The 17,246-nt window shown below is 40.9% G+C and overlaps 1 protein-coding gene across 2 annotated transcripts; it reads left to right on the top strand.

Annotated features, from left to right (window-relative positions):
• The first annotated feature begins 492 nt into the window (after nucleotides 1–492).
• Nucleotides 493–16,900, top strand: ACTA2 (actin alpha 2, smooth muscle). 2 transcript variants are annotated; one of them, XM_040070705.2, is made up of 9 exons: nucleotides 493–846; nucleotides 8,884–9,055; nucleotides 10,771–10,899; nucleotides 12,244–12,354; nucleotides 12,850–12,934; nucleotides 13,021–13,182; nucleotides 13,423–13,614; nucleotides 14,543–14,724; nucleotides 15,464–16,900. In XM_040070705.2, the coding sequence occupies exons 2-9, from the start codon at nucleotides 8,927–8,929 to the stop codon at nucleotides 15,605–15,607; spliced, it is 1,134 nt and encodes a 377-aa protein (XP_039926639.1). In that variant the 5' UTR covers nucleotides 493–846; nucleotides 8,884–8,926; the 3' UTR covers nucleotides 15,608–16,900. The 2 variants fall into 2 exon arrangements, with proteins under 2 accessions (XP_039926639.1, XP_039926638.1); XM_040070704.2 differs by lacking the exon at nucleotides 493–846 and adding an exon at nucleotides 6,229–6,309.
• The last annotated feature ends 346 nt before the right edge of the window (nucleotides 16,901–17,246 follow it).

Genomic DNA, 17,246 nt, shown 5'->3' with positions numbered 1-17,246 from the left:
TTTGTAACACCTGTGTGGGTGCAGGCTATTCATGCCTGCTGCAATGTCCATGCCCAACTTTATTGATGGCTCTTTTAACATCCTCTTGCACTGGAGTTGAAATCAAAAAAGCCCCAAACAGTTTTGCAAACTTTCGAATTGACTTCTGCCTTCTTTTTTCTGGTACAGAAAATGCACATGTATTAAATATGTTTGCATTTGCTACATTACTTTTTTACTTTTGCATATAACACTATACCACTATATGCTTCCATATAATGGCATGCCAGTTCCAAAAGTAGATTTCCTTTTTATCCAAAGGTATTTCTAAAAGTATGTGCTTGCTTTAGTCACAAAGGTGGTAGATTTCCCCTTGTGTATTTTGTACATTCTCTGCTTTATTGCCACATAAAGCTCATTCCTTCATTGTTATTTAATGGTTTTGTGTAGGTTAAAAAAAATAAAGAAGTTCAGCTGTGCTCTCAGCTGTTTGTAGGCAGTGCCGAGTGACTCATACAGAAGACAAGGAAGGGGCAGAGTGGCCACATCTCCTTGTCCTGCCCAGCAGGGACATTTAAACTCTCAGTGCTCTAAACCCAGTGCCAGGAGAAAGGAATGGAGACCAGGACTGGGCCTTTGGGAGAGGCAGGTACCGGCTTGGTTACATTTGTGGTGAGAGTGACTCCATGGTTTGCCATCATCTAGACCCAAAAAGCGAAACACTGGCACAACAGCAAATTATTGAATTTGCTGGCGAAAGAAATTACCTTGTAGAGGTCTTTTCCTCATGGTTTGTTGGAGAGCCAGCCGTATTGGAGGAGCTGAGCTGTGATATAACCAAGCATTCAGAGCGCACGGGTTTAATCTGTAAGTAATAGCTCCATGAAACTCCCTTCCAGCAAGTTTCTCTCATGGGAACCCTCTGATTTCTTACAATGTGCAAGACCCCCTGGAAATATTGCTTCTGGTGAGATAACAACAGGAATAATAAGACTTGAAAAAAATGTGGGGGGAACTGGTGTCCTTGTTGCTGTCAGCCTGGGAATGTGTTGGCTTTGGAGCTGGGCAGTTCTGTGGAGGAAGAACCCCTTTGCTCTCCCTGTCCCACACACCAGCTGTGTAAGTCTCACTTCCCTGAAGTGCAGCACTTGTTTTCCACGGCGATGGGGTGGGAAGATATCATTTACATTTTGACAAGTTTGGATAGCTTGTTGCTCCAGAGGTTGTAATTGTCGCGGGGAATCTGGCTCCGGAGAGACCTTCCAACGTAACATTGTTGTGAGGCCTTCTCTACAGTGTAATTTTGGGCAGATACGTCAGTATGAGCTGTGACCGAGCTGCTGAGGTGCTGCTGATAGCTGGCACACAGCGGGCAGAGCCCTGCCCTGGCCAGTGGCCTGAGGGCTTATCCAGCATCTCGGCTGGATTTGCAGCTCTTGGTAGACAGTGTACCTTTGACTATCTTTCTGATGTATTCTTGTTTTCCTTGCAACACTAGGCACATCTACACCAGTTGGAGTGTGAGCTATGGGAGATGCCTTGCAGACAAAATGTAGAGTTTATTTCTACAAAAACCAAACAATTCCTCCCCCCCCCCCCCCAACAACAACAACCAAAACAAAAACAAACCCATCGTGAAGGGCATTCAAACCTATGTATTTAATCTAGGCAAATTTATGGAGGAAAAATATGAAATAGGTCTGCATCTATTATACATGAGGCTATAGGTACATACTCCCATCTCAAGAAATATTTCTGTGTACATGAGGAAGGAGAAGGGATATAGGAAGAAAATTTGCACTGTAGGCATCCCATTTCTTTCCAAGCATCTGCTATCAGGAAATCTCAGACACAGGATACTGAGCTATATGGATATCAGGCTGACGCAGCAGGAGCTGTGCTTGGGTGCTGTTTATTTATCCAAGAGGGATGATAAGGGAGACATTATCTCATTTTTACTTTGAACATGTTCCTTTGATTTTGAATGAAGGATAATTTTACCACATTACCATAGAGGAAGATACCTTGTTAAGAAGATGAGGGAAGGTTGTGAATTAATATTCTTCATCAGCCTACTTAAGAGACCCAGATGGCAAACACTGTCTCCTCTAGCTTTTTAAGAGAGAAAAACTAATAGAGCAAAGCTATTTTCCAAACTTTGTAGGTTGAAAACTGCCGTATTTAAAAATAATTAGAGCAATTTTGTCTTAGTTGTAAAGAGGGAGACCAGTGCAGGAGCCTGACAATCACAGAGAAAGCTAATCTATGGGTCTGACAGTTTATGGTTAATCTGACACTTTACAGATGCTTACTCTGTGACAGCTGCAATGAATCAGGTTATTAGAGCAACTTTCTGCTCCCTAAAGCTTATTTATTCCTGTCTTTCTCAAAATAGAGGGTGGGGATGTGTAAAGCCTATCAATGAGATAGAGGAGAGGGCTTGAAGCCAGACAAACCAAAACATTTTGAGATTCTGCTAATGTTACGAAGATGAAAGGAATCCCCAAATAAAAAGGAGCCAGGGACATATTTAGCAGAGACTCATTCCTAAACAGCCAATTGGATGGAGGCAGGAAGGTCTCCACGCACATCTCAGAAGTTGTTTTCCCTTATAAAGTAAAGCAAAGGGATTACTTTATTCACAGTCTTCTATAGGGTGGGATAAGCCTGCAGCTTCTGTCCTCCTTTACCAAAAAAGTATGGCATCTACTCTGGCATTCTTCAGGCTAGCTGGAGCCCATTTCCTAGGCATGGGTGACTCTACAGCCCCTGCTGCTGTGGAGTCCCAGGCACACTTTTTGTCCATATGGCAATCCACACAAGTTACTGAAAAGAAAGGGCTTAGGGAAGGTGTAGCTAAATTTCCACTGATATATTGAAAGATTCTTGAAGTCAATAGGAGAATTCCCGATGTGTGTTGGAGCTTTACTGGTATCTCTATTAAGAGATCAGGGGAAAAGATACTGAAGAGAGAGGCAAAATTACTTTTTCGTCTTCCTTTTCTTTCTGTGATTACACTCCAGACATACTCCTGTGATGCAGACTGCAAAAGAGTGTAGCATGGAACACTGAAGAAGTTCTCAGGGAGAGTTAAATAAAACCATAGGTTCTGTCTATGAATACAAAGAAAGAACAAGAACCTTGTGGTATAGACACACCTGGTGAATTGTGCTGTGGAGTTCCTCTACAGATGAGTGGGATAAGGACTGAAAGACAGGCAGCAGGAGCTGGTGTTGGAAGTGGCCTCCAGAGTGAAAGCTAAGCTACTTTCAGGAATGGTGTTTTGTTCTTTTCCTTGAAAAACAAACAAAAACCCCAAAGCCCCATGTCATATATATATATATATATATATATATATATATACACACACACACACATATATATATATATATTTTAATATGAGCTATTATTTATCCATATCTGCAGAGGAGGGTTCAGAAGCTTGATCCCCAGCATCTAGGCTTAATTCTCAGACTTTTTCTATGCAGTTCTCTTTGGGTTCTCATTCATGTCTCATGCCAAGTTTATTCTTCCCTCTCCCCCTGCCCTTCTGGCAATGACCTAAGTTACTGAGAAGAAAGGTGTAAGCTACTAATGTAATTTTTTTCACATGAGCCTATATGTATAGAAATATTTGTGCGATCATAACTTCAGCCTGCCGTCACTGAAAAGAAAAGAAATTCTTTTATTCTATAATGTCCCTGGAGCTGGACTGACCTAATTTCCTTGTATAGTTCACCTGTTTGCCTTCCTTCCTTCCTGCCCTGGCATTTTCCATAGTGTCCCACTGCAGAGACGACTTGTCTGCTGAGCACTGCTCTTCATTGTGCTCTGGAGCTGTGGTTGGGCAGAACCTCTGCATCTCCCCTGTGCTGCTGCTGTGTATCCATTCCCTACTGCTCAGTCAGCCTCTGGACTTTCTTCTTCCTTCTAGTCTGCCTGTGCATGTCTCTATGAAATATCCTTCACAGGGCATCTCCTTCCAAAGAACTGGTGTTCACTCTGTATCACCAAATCATCAACTCCCTGCTCTGAGTGAGACTCTGTGCCAGCTGTATCTTTTTCATGAGCACCCTGAAATCTTCGGTGCCCATGGTGGGAAGGTGATGTGTGACTCCCACCCAAATAACCATTCCTCAGAGCAGCCAAGGGGCTGCTGCTGCCATCATTGCCACCAGCAGTAATTGTGGTATGCACCAGGACAAGGTTATAGGAATCATGATGAAGCTCAGCAGAGGTCCAGTCTCTGGTATCTGCATGGCCACTGTCTCCTTTATGTTCACAAAGGTCTCCTGTAGAAATCTGTTGCCTATATTTCTAGCAATGCAGAGGAGCAGTGTGGATGATGTACCAGCTCTGCTGAAGGGTTCTTTACTTGGCTCTGCAATCTCACACGTGTTGCGTTCACCACAGAGCAATCACCACTTAGTTATTTTGGGAGTGTGAACTTCTGCTCAGTCAGGCAGAAAGTTTGGATTTTTCTGAATCTTTGCCCCAGTCTAGGTATTTTCAAGGTATTTCAAGGATGGTGTTTCTGAAAACCTTGGAGTGTGTTTCTTCTGATCTAGAAGGTAATTGATGTTTGTATTGAAATCAGACATGATCCTGCATTGAAGGGTTCTGCTGTATGAAATTCTCCTTTTCCTTGACCAAGGTTCCCTGATCTAATACCATATGTTCTATATGAGGTATGCAAGTTTTCTCAGCTATGTTGTTGAGTGTTGCTTGAAAACAAAGAATTTTGTTTTGGCTGTCCTTCAAATGTCAGTTGGAGGTATGCAAAAAAGGGCCTCTTTAGATCCTCAGTTTTGGGTTGCTTACCTTGGTGGATATTTTTTTTTTTCCCCTTAAGTATCTCTGTCTTCTGCCCTGATGATGGAAGTGAGATAATAAATAACTTTTGCATAGCTCATGTTCCAACACTTGTTAGCTTCTGTTTCTGACTCTCTGAGGCAGTTACATTCCTTAAAAGTTCCTTTCCTTAAAAGTTAAATTCCTTTTGGTGTTCAATTCATAATTCTGACTATTTGCTATCTCTGGTAGTAGCTTATTCCTTAGATTTTCACATCAGAAAAACTTTCACTGTGGTTTTCTGGGAGGTTTTCTTGCATGAAAGCTACTGAGTAAGGCAGCAAGCACTCCACAAACAAATGCACGGTGCCTCTCCCTGTTGTAACAAGACTTGCAAAGCAAGGATCTCACTTGGATTATCACTCCTCTCTTGGCTTGTGTGCTTGGAGAATTTTGAATTTGTAAGGTTTAGCATTGCAGTTAAGAGATTCTGTTTCTCATCTGTCACACAAACTTAATGACAAAACATTGTTGGCTGTGAAAGGGCTGCTTCACTAGAATTTATATGTGCAGAGAACAGTTGGCTACAGCTGTAGAAATCCAGGCCTCTGCTAAAAATAAATTGTGCAGTGACAACTGTTCCTTTATTTGCTAAAAAGCTGTTCAGTGAAAAAGATACCTGGAGTTATAAAAGTCAACAGCTTTATTATGAACAATTTGGGGTGTGAGTTTATGACAGTCCAGACTTGTGGCCATCAGTGGAGCAACTCTAGGGTAAATTTGGGTCACAGGTCCTAGAGCTGGAAAATAAGCTTTCAGAGAAACAGAATGGATTCTACCCCATCACAGACCAGAGGGGATCATAACAATCTTTTAGCTGAACATTTTCACAACCTTCAAAGTCTTCTCAGTGAATCTTGTACAACAACCAGTACCTTTTTTACTACCCTTAAGCCTGTGGGCAATACTTATTATATAACCAAAATGCTAAGCTTTTAAAGAGACTGTAGAAAAATTGAGCAGCTGTTTAGCTGGCCAAAAATCTTTATTCATTGTTTTTTATCAAAATCTTTAATCACAGCAAGGTGTTTATTTTAAAAGACCTTCCCTATTATAAATGACTGCTCTTGCAATTTCTCATTCTGCTTCTTGGGCGTTACTTGTCCTCTCTTTTTTGAACACATGATCCTCCTGCCAGAGGATGTCTATTGTGGGCACACTCTCTCTGTGTTTTAGCAACTCTCCTAGAAGTTATAAAGTGTTTATCTTACACAGCTGAAAGTCTCCTCCTGTTTCATGAGTTCTGCACTGGAATGCAGTGGAAGAGACCCAGGGCCGGTGGCCACCCAGATTAGAGTTTTTTGTATTAAGGTCCCTATATGGTTTTGTTAGAGACTTCAGCTCTGTCTCTGTCTGTCTCTGCTCCTTGTTTGGGAGGCTAGTGGGAGGAGAAGAGCTGAAGGGGCTATATAACCTCTGAGGTTTCAGATACAGAGTGTACCACCCTAGAGCAGCCATCCCCAGCCAAGCGCTGTCAGGGTAAGTGGCACAGAACCAATGGAATGATTTACAGGTTGCTGGAGGATTTCAATTAAATAATGTCAAGTGGAAGCTATTCAGGAGGATGTACTGCTGTGCTGTAATTTGCTTAAGAGACTTATTAGAATTGAGTTGATAAAATACTTGTCGTATCTATACTGAGTTGTCTTTATTCTGTATTTTGAAAGGGAAAGAAAAGTTCTACCCTAATAATTTTGCTGATTCTACCAGCACTTCAACAACTGTATAAATAAATGGTTTGTGTAATGCCACCGCTGGAATTGCAGATATATTCTGGTTTAGATGAATCTGTGTGGCATTGGGGGTGTTAGTTTGGGACAGAGTTCCTGGTGGGGTATGTAGTGCATGTAGTAGTGCTTCTTAGCAGATTTGCTTTCAGTGCTTTCAGTCGAGTGTGAGGTGAAAGTGTGTTCTATGGAATGTGATTGCAAGAAGAGCTGGAAGTATGCAAATCAGCAGTGTCTAATAGGATAAAATGAGGGTGCATGTGTATTAATCCTTGTCTCTATGTATATGAAACTACTGGTCTGTAAAATGCCAAACATTCATTAACGAACAGGCTACATCCAGCACTTGTGGAGCTGGAGCTCTCTTTATAATTTATTGTGGAGATTGATGAGGTGATTGATTATATTTACATGTAAAACAGGGAGAAGAAAGAGGCTAAAGACTGTGCTGTTTACTTGGGAGAAAAATTTCCTTTCCTCCACAGTACTCAGTGACACTCAGTGACATTTGCTGATCTAAGATCTTGCTACTGCCTGCTATGGCACTCCTGAGCTGTAACTCATTGGTTGGTAGCAGAGCCCTCTGTCTGATTTTTCAACTTTTTTGTGCTTTATTACTAAATATGGTTTTCATTTAGAGCCCACTAAGCTCAGAAATGTAGCCTTTCCTGCCCCCTTCTTCCCCTCCCCCAAGTGATTTTTGGCATTGCATTAGCTGCACTGGTTTGAGCAACCCCCCTGACCTCAAACGCTGTTCCAAAAACAGACGGCTGAAAAGCATATTTCCTAATTAGGAAATGGTTTGTCCAAACCAGTCTGTTCATTCATGTTAGGTAACAGTTGTACTCCATTCAAGAAATATTTTAATATGAAGAGCCTGTTTCCCCAGGAATTTAATACATGAAAAAATTGCAACTTACTTTCTTTCCACAGTTATAATGATAAAATATTTGGAATAAAAAGTTAGGATTTCCCTATCCTTGTCTTCTCCTGGGAGCTCTGCCCACACAGGAGGAGGGCTGCAGCCGTGTCTCGTGGTTGCCTGGCTGGGGAGAGGCAGAGGATCTCAAACGAAGCATTTGGGAGAACTGTTTGTGCCTGTTCCACCCATTGTAGGGTCTAAACAGATCGTGGCCTCCCTTGCCCATTGGCCATGGCTCTTGCTGACCCCATTCTCATTCCTGCCTGCATTTCCAGTATTCCTGCAGCAGAAGGTTTTGGAGACTGCATGTGGAGCCAGCTGGTCCGTGGATGACAGCTGTCTCCCTTAGCTGTTAACACATTGCAATTTGTTGAACTCTGCGTGGAAGCCCGGGCTTGGAGTGAGCCAAGTGATTCTCTGCCACACTATAAATTGTGAGCAAATAGTTCTTCTTGAGTCCTGGTATTCAGTGCTTGTTTCTGTAATTGACTTTAACACAAAGCCTTCAAAGCATTTTTATTACCCATATTATCTTCCTGTTGCCAGAGGAAAAAACCAGTTTCTTTTTACTGAGCCAAGGAGCCAACATAAATTGTTCTGTCACTCTACAAATGTAGTTTATTAACTGCCTTGAAATGATGATAGAGCAGACATTATGACCTGTTTTAAAAACATATACTGTCTCTGGCTTAATTTTAAAGGTGGGTTTATTTTTGTCAGTGATTAGGGGAGAACTGGAAAAGACTTACTTCTTCCCCTCCCCCCTCCCCTTTTTTTTTTTTTTTTAAATTTGGAAAATTTCTACTTTTTTAAAAGGTTAAATGTAAACTTTATTGGCCATCTTCACCAGGGGATTAATATCTGCATCAGGAAAACATCCCTGGTACCTGCATAGCATTTAATGTAGTTAGATTTTGGGAAGCCCAAGAGTAGAAGGGGAAGTTGAAGTGCTCTTACCTTTAACAGCTATCCGCACGTGTCGGGATTTTGTCAGGGTGATAGAAAAGCAGGAGAAGTTGTGCTGAGTTCAATGCAAATGAATCTTTGTTTTTGCAGCTGTCAGTCCAGCATTCTCTTTTATCTCCCTCCCCCAGCCATGGATTTCTGTCACCAAATTTAGATAAACATTTGCTGCTCCCTGATCTCTCTGCCCGTGCCACAGGGCTGGAAGTCGCCTCTGGAATTCCCTGGATAATCTCTAGTGCACACAGCCCTTTGGCAGACCTGGTTGAAACCTCTGAGGCTTTCAGAAGGAAGCCCATTTCCTCCCCTCAGTCCTTGTGATTCCCAGACCGGGGCCATACCCCTCCTTAGGGTTCTCATTGCCTTCACAGAGCCGGGGCGGCTCTGCTGCCTGAGTGTGATTTTTGGTTTTGATTTAATTCTTCCCTGCTCTTTTCATAGGGCTGTTTCCTGCCTGGAAGGCCAGCAGACACTGCCATAGAAGATGTGTGAGGAGGAGGACAGCACTGCCCTTGTTTGTGACAATGGCTCAGGGCTCTGTAAAGCTGGCTTCGCTGGAGATGATGCTCCAAGAGCAGTTTTCCCGTCCATTGTGGGTCGGCCCAGGCACCAGGTGATGAACTACTTTGGTCATTCCTTACTGGGCTTGTAGAAGGCTTTGCTGCCCTGTCCCCAGCTCTTCATCCAGGGCCATCTATGTCTGGGGCTAGTCCAGCCTAGGTGATCTGTGTAACACAGTATTTCCAGGCAAGATGACTCCAGCAGAGCACTTACCTGAATCAAAGGATGTCTCTTGCCTTGCAAAAGGAATCCTTTTAAAATTTTTCACTCCCTTCTATGCCATCTTTTCTCTGCCCCTTAATTTTGAATCACCCAGAGAAGCTGGTGAACAAAACTAGTTTAAAGAAACCCAACAAAAAATCCAAATAAGTCCAACACAGGAACATCTGGAAATTCTGACTGCCCTTAGAGCTGATAATAGGTAATGAGTGAAAGACTAAAGGAGGAAGCAGAAGTTCTCAGTTAGCTTCCTCCTAACCTTTCTGACTTTATTCATTTATTTGTTTAGCTGTATCAGAAATTGCTGTCTAGGGTTGAGTTTTTTTAGCTTCAAGGTTTACATTTGAGTATATGACACATTCCACTTATTTTAATAGTTTGCAAAGTACATTTATTATCTTAGCTGTCAAATACAGAGAGTTTACGAGACAGATCACCGTTAGCATGAATTAGAGATGTTTGTCTAGGTCACAACAAACTAATCTAAGATCTACCTAATTGCTACTATCACCCAAGGCCCTGGTGGAAAGAGGCTAGCTCTTTGTGAGATGTAGCACTTTATGTTCCCAGCAAATACATTTTAAATTCTCCAGGACTGGAGAAATACCTGCCTTTCAGTACAGAAACCAGGACTGGAGGGCTAACTGAGGCCCCTGGAAACGACTATATTTTAAAAAAGTGTATTCAAATGCTGTCATCTGTAGCTAGTGTGAAGGAAATGAACTGCTCAAGCATATAGTTACAATGGAAACAAATACAGATTTCTAGAACCTTTATTTCCTGATCATGTAGGATGGATCATCCCATTAAAAATTGCAAATCTGGGATGTCTGTTTTTAAGACCAAGATTTAGAGATGCCAAGGTTTGGAATCTGTAATGACTAAGTTCTGATAGGAGTATAATGCACTTAAAGGATCCTACTATATTCTGTGGCTGGTTGTGTTTTTTTTTTTTTTTTTTTTTTTTTAATTTCTGACTTTAACATAGAGACTAGTGTATATCCAGACTAGTTTCCAGCTACTGGTCCTTTAATCATTTCTACAGGATCCATGAAAATATTTGTAAAGAAGTCCACACAGTAGATTTAAATTGTCCATCCCTAATTACAGTATTATGACATTCGAACAGAGGATTAAAAAATATTGAAGTTTATGCTTTGGGAAATGTAAAGTGTGTATCACTCCATCTTGACCCTTAGATGGCACAATATCACTTTCTTCTTTTACTCTATTATAATTTAGCAGACGGTTTGTCCCTAAATAATAACAAACATTAAACAATTCAAATTTTCCACTTTATCTTAATGCATTTAATATTGTACTTGTTCTGTTTATTTAACTATACTGGAAATATGAACTCCAGAGGTTTAATAACCAGACATTTAATACTGGCAATTTAAGAGCAATGTATAATCCTCCATTTGTTAGTATTAGTAAACTGTGTTGTAACTAGTATAACTGGCAACTGGATTTAATTCACAGCTAATGTCCTGTCCACTTTATGACACTTTTCCCTGAGAGACTAACACAATTTATATTATTTTATAGGGTGTGATGGTTGGTATGGGTCAAAAAGACAGCTATGTGGGTGATGAGGCTCAAAGCAAGAGAGGAATCCTGACCCTGAAATACCCCATAGAGCACGGCATCATTACAAACTGGGACGACATGGAGAAGGTATTTCAGCTTCGAAAAGTTGATGTGTACTACTGGTAAACAGAACTACTTGAACCAAATGTTTACAGAGTATCCACTAAATTTTAGATGAAAGTGTCATGGTATCTAGTATGGTTCAAAGAGAAGCTTGTTAACAGCCAAGGTTAATGTTCATCTAAAGCTTCAATATCAGTAGGAGTACATCAAAATTGTAATTAGGAGCTCTTTTACTCCAGCCTGATCTTTGCTAGGTACTGAAAAGGGGGGAGGGGGAGAGAGAAGGGAAGGAAGAAAGAAAAGGAATAGGTCAATTTGCTAGCAGAAAGTGGAATATAGGAAGGAATCTGTTTCCGCAAAAATGCAAAGCATGTATGTGATTCTGATGTAAAGGGCAGTGGTTATACATATACTTTTTAATGCTTGGAAAATCAGCAATATTGCAGTGCAATGCATCCATTTCAGAGCCAGTATTTGACTGAAAGCCTTCCAGAACCATGTTTATAATCATAGTCCGTTCAGATAATAATTTCTAAGATTCTAAAATGGTATCTCCATTTAATGCTGTTCTGTGAAAAAAGGGCTATTTGGAACAGTCTGGACATCCCAACACACCGTAAGTGTGTGGAGTCACTCAGCACTTAATGAGTCTCAGTATTGTAGAATTTGCTTGAAAGCAAAATCTTTTGGATGCCAAACATATAAACCAGTCCCTAACCACAACCAGCCTGAAAACCAGCTTAGCAAAAACTCCTTGGCCTTCAGACTAAAATCTCTGACTGTTTTGCTTCTTATCAGCGTATTAACCTCCTCACTGCAGTCCACTTGGCCTCAGATTTTTACAACTTGTAGGAACAAGTTATGTGGAGGTGATAAACAAAAGTTGACTTTCAACCTCACAAACCATTTATCTTCACTTCTTTTCATGAATTCTTGGGCTGGCCTGTACAGACCAAAAGATGAAACTGTCAAGAGACTCGTTATCTATTGAACTCTGTGTATGTTCTCTAGTTTTTCCGGACCTGTTTTCCCTTCAGTCATTATTGAAATAGCATTGCTGGAACTAAGTGTGTCCTTGTCTTTTCTACTGTAAGAGTACAATATTCATTTTCCTTAGTTTATGTGTCCTTAAAGTAAGTTATATATCTATTACTGCTAATAAAGGACAGTGACCTGAGGATAGTGATTTTCTTTCTATAGTTATTCTGGTGGTCTCTGTGGAGGCAGTAAGAACAACTGCATGAGAAACATCACCAGCCTATATCTAGAGCTGTAAGCAGAGTGCTGGAGCTCAGTACCTGTCTGGAAGTGATGTTGAGCTGCTGACTGATGGTGTTTCTTTCCTTTGGCTTCTCTCATTATCCTCAGATCTGGCATCATTCCTTCTACAACGAGCTCCGGGTTGCACCTGAAGAACACCCAACTCTGCTGACTGAAGCACCGCTGAATCCCAAAGCCAACCGTGAGAAAATGACACAGGTAAGCTCACACTAAAGCTATGGAATATCCAACTTTTCATTCAACAGGATGTGAATGTCATCATTCCAGTTAGTCATGCTGTCCAGCAGTCTGTCTCTCTCAGTTATGGGAGATGGAAAGTACATAGTGACCACCTGTCATATTTACATATTATTACATATAGTTAAGAAAATAATTGTATCTACTTTGAATGTGAGCACTCCAGTCTGTCCAAACTTCATGTCTTCTTAATCTGTTTTTATGCCCAGGCCTATTTCAATATTATCTTTACTATGTGCATGTGGCTTTATTAATATGATAGAGAAATAAGCCAAATACAGGGAGATACCATACAGGACAAATATTTTTGGATTCAGATTTTGTATTTTCCTTTCTTGTTTTTACCAACCATAGAGAAATATGAAAATCTTGTGTTCTACCTCTTTTTCAGGAAAAAATTGCTTCAACTAAGCTAAACCCTCTAGTGTTAAGACAGTTGTTTTAATTGCATTTCAGATTATGTTCGAGACGTTCAATGTGCCAGCCATGTATGTAGCAATTCAAGCCGTTCTGTCCCTCTATGCCTCTGGGCGTACCACAGGTAAGCCTGAGGGGAACATGGCACAGACCTGTTTGAAACAGTTCCGTGGGTGTGAAGGGAGTGATCCGAGTGTTATTTTCTCAAAGGGATCGTGCTTGACTCTGGGGATGGCGTCACCCACAACGTGCCCATCTATGAAGGCTACGCCCTGCCACACGCCATCATGCGTCTGGACCTGGCTGGCAGGGACCTGACAGACTACCTCATGAAAATCCTGACGGAGCGTGGGTACTCCTTCGTGACCACAGGTAAGGACCACAGGCTGAAAAGAAGTGTTGTTCACGTGCACTGTTTCTACTGGCCTCAGGACTGTCAGTGGTTCTGCAGCTGAATAGGCACGAGCAGGTGTCCAACATGAAACCCCTTGAAAGACCAGCAGAGGATTTGTTTAAGATATGGGGAGGGTGTTGGAGGATGGAAGGGAACAACCAGTCAACATATCTGGGTCCTTCCTGAATGCCATTTTAAAGACTGAATCCTTTTTACAGCGGAGCGTGAAATTGTCCGTGACATCAAGGAAAAGCTCTGCTACGTGGCCCTGGACTTTGAAAATGAGATGGCCACTGCTGCGTCTTCCTCCTCTCTGGAAAAAAGCTATGAGCTTCCCGATGGTCAGGTGATCACCATTGGAAATGAACGCTTTCGGTGCCCAGAGACCCTCTTCCAGCCATCTTTCATTGGTAGGTTCAGTGACTGTTCTGCCTTGGTAAATAGCACAGAAATACCAAGTTCCTATTTCCTTTTGCTTGTGCTCCATTACTAACTCACCCAGGCCAATACACGAGTGTGTCCTAGCACCCATTATAAAACAATCTTTTAGAACAGGACTATTAACGTGGTGGGAAGAACTTCATGTTAAACAATTAGCCAAAATGCTTTCCCAAAATAAACCCACAATGTTTATTCCTGCCTTCTGGCATTGGGCCTGTGCCATTTTGTATGTTTGAACGTGTTTGCCAGGAGTGGAAAGTGGTGGGAGGAGCAGGCAGGCAGCAAGACCTACTTTTATTTTTCCAAAAGACTGCTCCAAATTCTGAATCCACGGCTCATTGCCTTTTCCGAGCAAAGCCAAGATGATGCCATGCTAATCAACATCCATGAGGGCAGATTTGCAACTAGGTCACACAGAAATCCAATGTCAGCTCTGCCAACAGGCATAATTTCAACTCAGAGATAAAGTAGTTGCATACCTAGAGGTATTAGGACACATTTTAACTGTTCTGTCTCTGAGTTGACTTAATTTGGAAAAACAAAAAAAACAAAACAAAACAAAAGACACCAAAAAACCCCCACAAATTATTCCAAGACCATATAAGGAATTCTTAGGACAACTGAGATTGCCTGCAAAATCCTAGTGGAAACTTTACTATTCCACACCCCCAACTTTTTTTTTTTAAGGAGGAGTTCTGTTAGAGGGAGAGGAGGGCTGTACACCAAGGAACTCTTAAGCAAATAATTTAGGCAACTGCAGAATGACTTTCTATATTTCCAAAGCTCTGAGACTGATGTCTCACTAAAGAGTCACTAAACAGCATGTCAGCTCCACATTAACAATTCTAAGTCTCTGTACAGAATTTCTTCCTCAGTGTTCTTCTATACCTTCCTCAGGCATGGAGTCTGCTGGCATTCATGAAACCACTTACAACAGCATCATGAAATGTGACATAGACATCAGAAAGGACCTTTATGCCAACAACGTGCTGTCTGGAGGCACCACCATGTACCCCGGTATTGCAGACAGGATGCAGAAGGAAATAACTGCTCTGGCTCCCAGCACCATGAAGATCAAGGTATGTATGATGCAATCATTTGCAGACCATATGAATTGGAATTTACAAAGTCCTCAAAGTTCTAGTGAAACATGCAACAATTTATAAAGTAAGAGCTTTTCACATATTTTGAATCACATCTGGATTATCTAGCAAGTAATCACCAACTGGTAACTTTGGTGCTGGAAGAAGAGAGCCTTCTCTCATTTCCTTATTCATGCTGATTTCTGCCAAATGTCCTAATGTAGCCAAAGAACAGCATAAACCCAAGCCCAGAAGCATAAATTTTCCTCTGGGGCTTCTTTAGCCCTTCTAGTCTGATGAACATGGGAGAGAGGAAATGCTGGTTTTGTCCTTGGATTGCAAGTTTGAAAGAGACCCTGACAAACTAATCTTCATTCTGCTGCTTCAAATCTTCTGTTCTTCGCTTTACAAACATTTTATCAGCTATACCAAAAGGAGTGCGCCATAGGTCATTGATTTTTTTTCAAGCCCACTTGGATTGTCATTATGTGTTTCCAGAGCAATTATCTCCCCTCTTCTCAAATGTGGCTTGGAGTACAGATTTATTTTAAAAATTTAAACTTTTCTGCTTGTGTAAAATGGATATCCATTGCTGCTGCTTGCAGCAATGGATAATGCTAGCACATAGATGCAGTGTTTTTGTAACTCTAACATATCACTGCTTTAGTGTTTTTGTACACTGAGTGTTTTTTCACAGTAGACAGTTTTATTTAATGCTTTTTTTCTCAATAAACAGATCATTGCTCCTCCTGAACGCAAGTACTCAGTCTGGATTGGAGGTTCTATTCTTGCTTCCCTCTCTACTTTCCAGCAGATGTGGATCAGCAAGCAGGAATACGATGAAGCTGGCCCATCCATTGTTCACCGCAAATGCTTTTAAGTTGCTTTTTCTTTATATGTCTCCTTAGTGCGAATGTATTCAGGGAAATGCATTCTTATAATTTCATTCCATAAATCCTTCATCGTAATTAATCTAATTGGATACTGTGTATTTCTTAAAATAAATTTTAAACATGCTATGCAATTGCTGTTCCTATTTAAAACAAAAGCCAAGCTGTGCATTTGTGGAGATGCCAAAACAGCTGGCCTGAAGCTCCATCTTGTGACATGAATTTATTATTACACTGTCCTGGGCCTAACAGAAATGGTGGACCTTTAGCTCGATGACACCAATGCCAGAAGATGCTCATCTGTCAGGCTGCATGTTCTCAAGGCTTAGCCTCAGAAAACATTTCAATCTGCAGACAGAACCAGTCGTGGTTCTTAACAAAGTTCAAGGCAGTACCAAAGGAGCACGGCATCCATTCAATATCAGGATGAGCACAGGTGTGCTGCTTTGTATCTGATCTATCCAGAAATATCTATCCGCATCACTTCTTACTTCACAGCTGTCATGCTGGAAAAGTTAATATCTTACAGTGCATGGCCCAGGGGTGTATGATGTGTACCACAACAATTCTGTGTTTTCTTTAAAGAAATAAAATCTGTTCCTTTGGGAGCATATTGAAACACTAATAGTAGGTCAAACATATGACACACTCCTATTGTATGCCCTCAGGATGAGTGCAACCTATTATTTTTACTTTGTGATTTCTAGCAAGATCTAAAGGGTATTTAAGCTGGCTTAATATACTTTCTCTTCAGAACTTTTTTTTTTTTAAGAGGGGGGAGTAATGTGTTCAAAGAAGCGAAAATAATTTAGACGATTTTCTTTTTCTGTGATTTTTCTAATTGCATTTGTAATCTTAAACACATCAGCTAGAAGTATATGCATAGAAGCCGAAGCCAGTAATACTGTCTTAGAAATATATATATATGAATAAAGAATTCACTGAGACAGACCTGGAAAAGGCCACTTCTAAGGAACTTGCTGCAATCTGTATTCATTAGAGTTCAGGATAAAGAATGCTATTTATTTTTGTTAATCTATTTTCCTTTCCCAACTCAATAGTTTACCTCACTTGCCTGTTACTTGTTACCTTTCAAACTGTAAGCTCTTTGCAACAGCACCTGTTATTTACCATGTCTTCATAACCCCGGGGTTCCAGTTCTTGTCCAGCTTCTGACTGTTAGCACATGTTGCAAATCTCTTTGTACTAACCTTATTATTTAAAGTATAGGTCATCTAGGTTCTTGGAACGGTTACTAAATAAACTCTTGTAAAAGCAAATAACTTTGTATGCTTCTTCCTTCTAACGGTCTAGATCTTTTTATCTAACTAGATAGATCCAGGGAAACCTTTTCAGGATAAGAAGTGTCTTTCAATTTAAAGTCTCTACTGGCAGGTTGCTGAAGACACATTTCTCCAAGGGACTCTGATGCATCTCTGCTATCCCAAAATAGTGAGGATCAGCTCTCAGGTAAAGGATTTGGGTATTTCTAAGTATTTTCTGTTTAATAGCTGAAACTTGAACTATAGAAGCTGGACTGGAGAAAAGGATGAAAAAAAAAAAATCACATCAACTGATGGATTTGCCTCTACTACATATAACTTAAATTTACTGAAGCTGTAAGAGATA

The sequence above is a fragment of the Hirundo rustica genome, chromosome 8 (genome assembly GCF_015227805.2).
Source record: "Hirundo rustica isolate bHirRus1 chromosome 8, bHirRus1.pri.v3, whole genome shotgun sequence".
Taxonomy (NCBI): domain Eukaryota; kingdom Metazoa; phylum Chordata; class Aves; order Passeriformes; family Hirundinidae; genus Hirundo; species Hirundo rustica.
The sequence above is the reverse complement of the archived record's forward strand: the minus strand, read 5'-3'. Positions and strand labels throughout refer to the sequence as shown.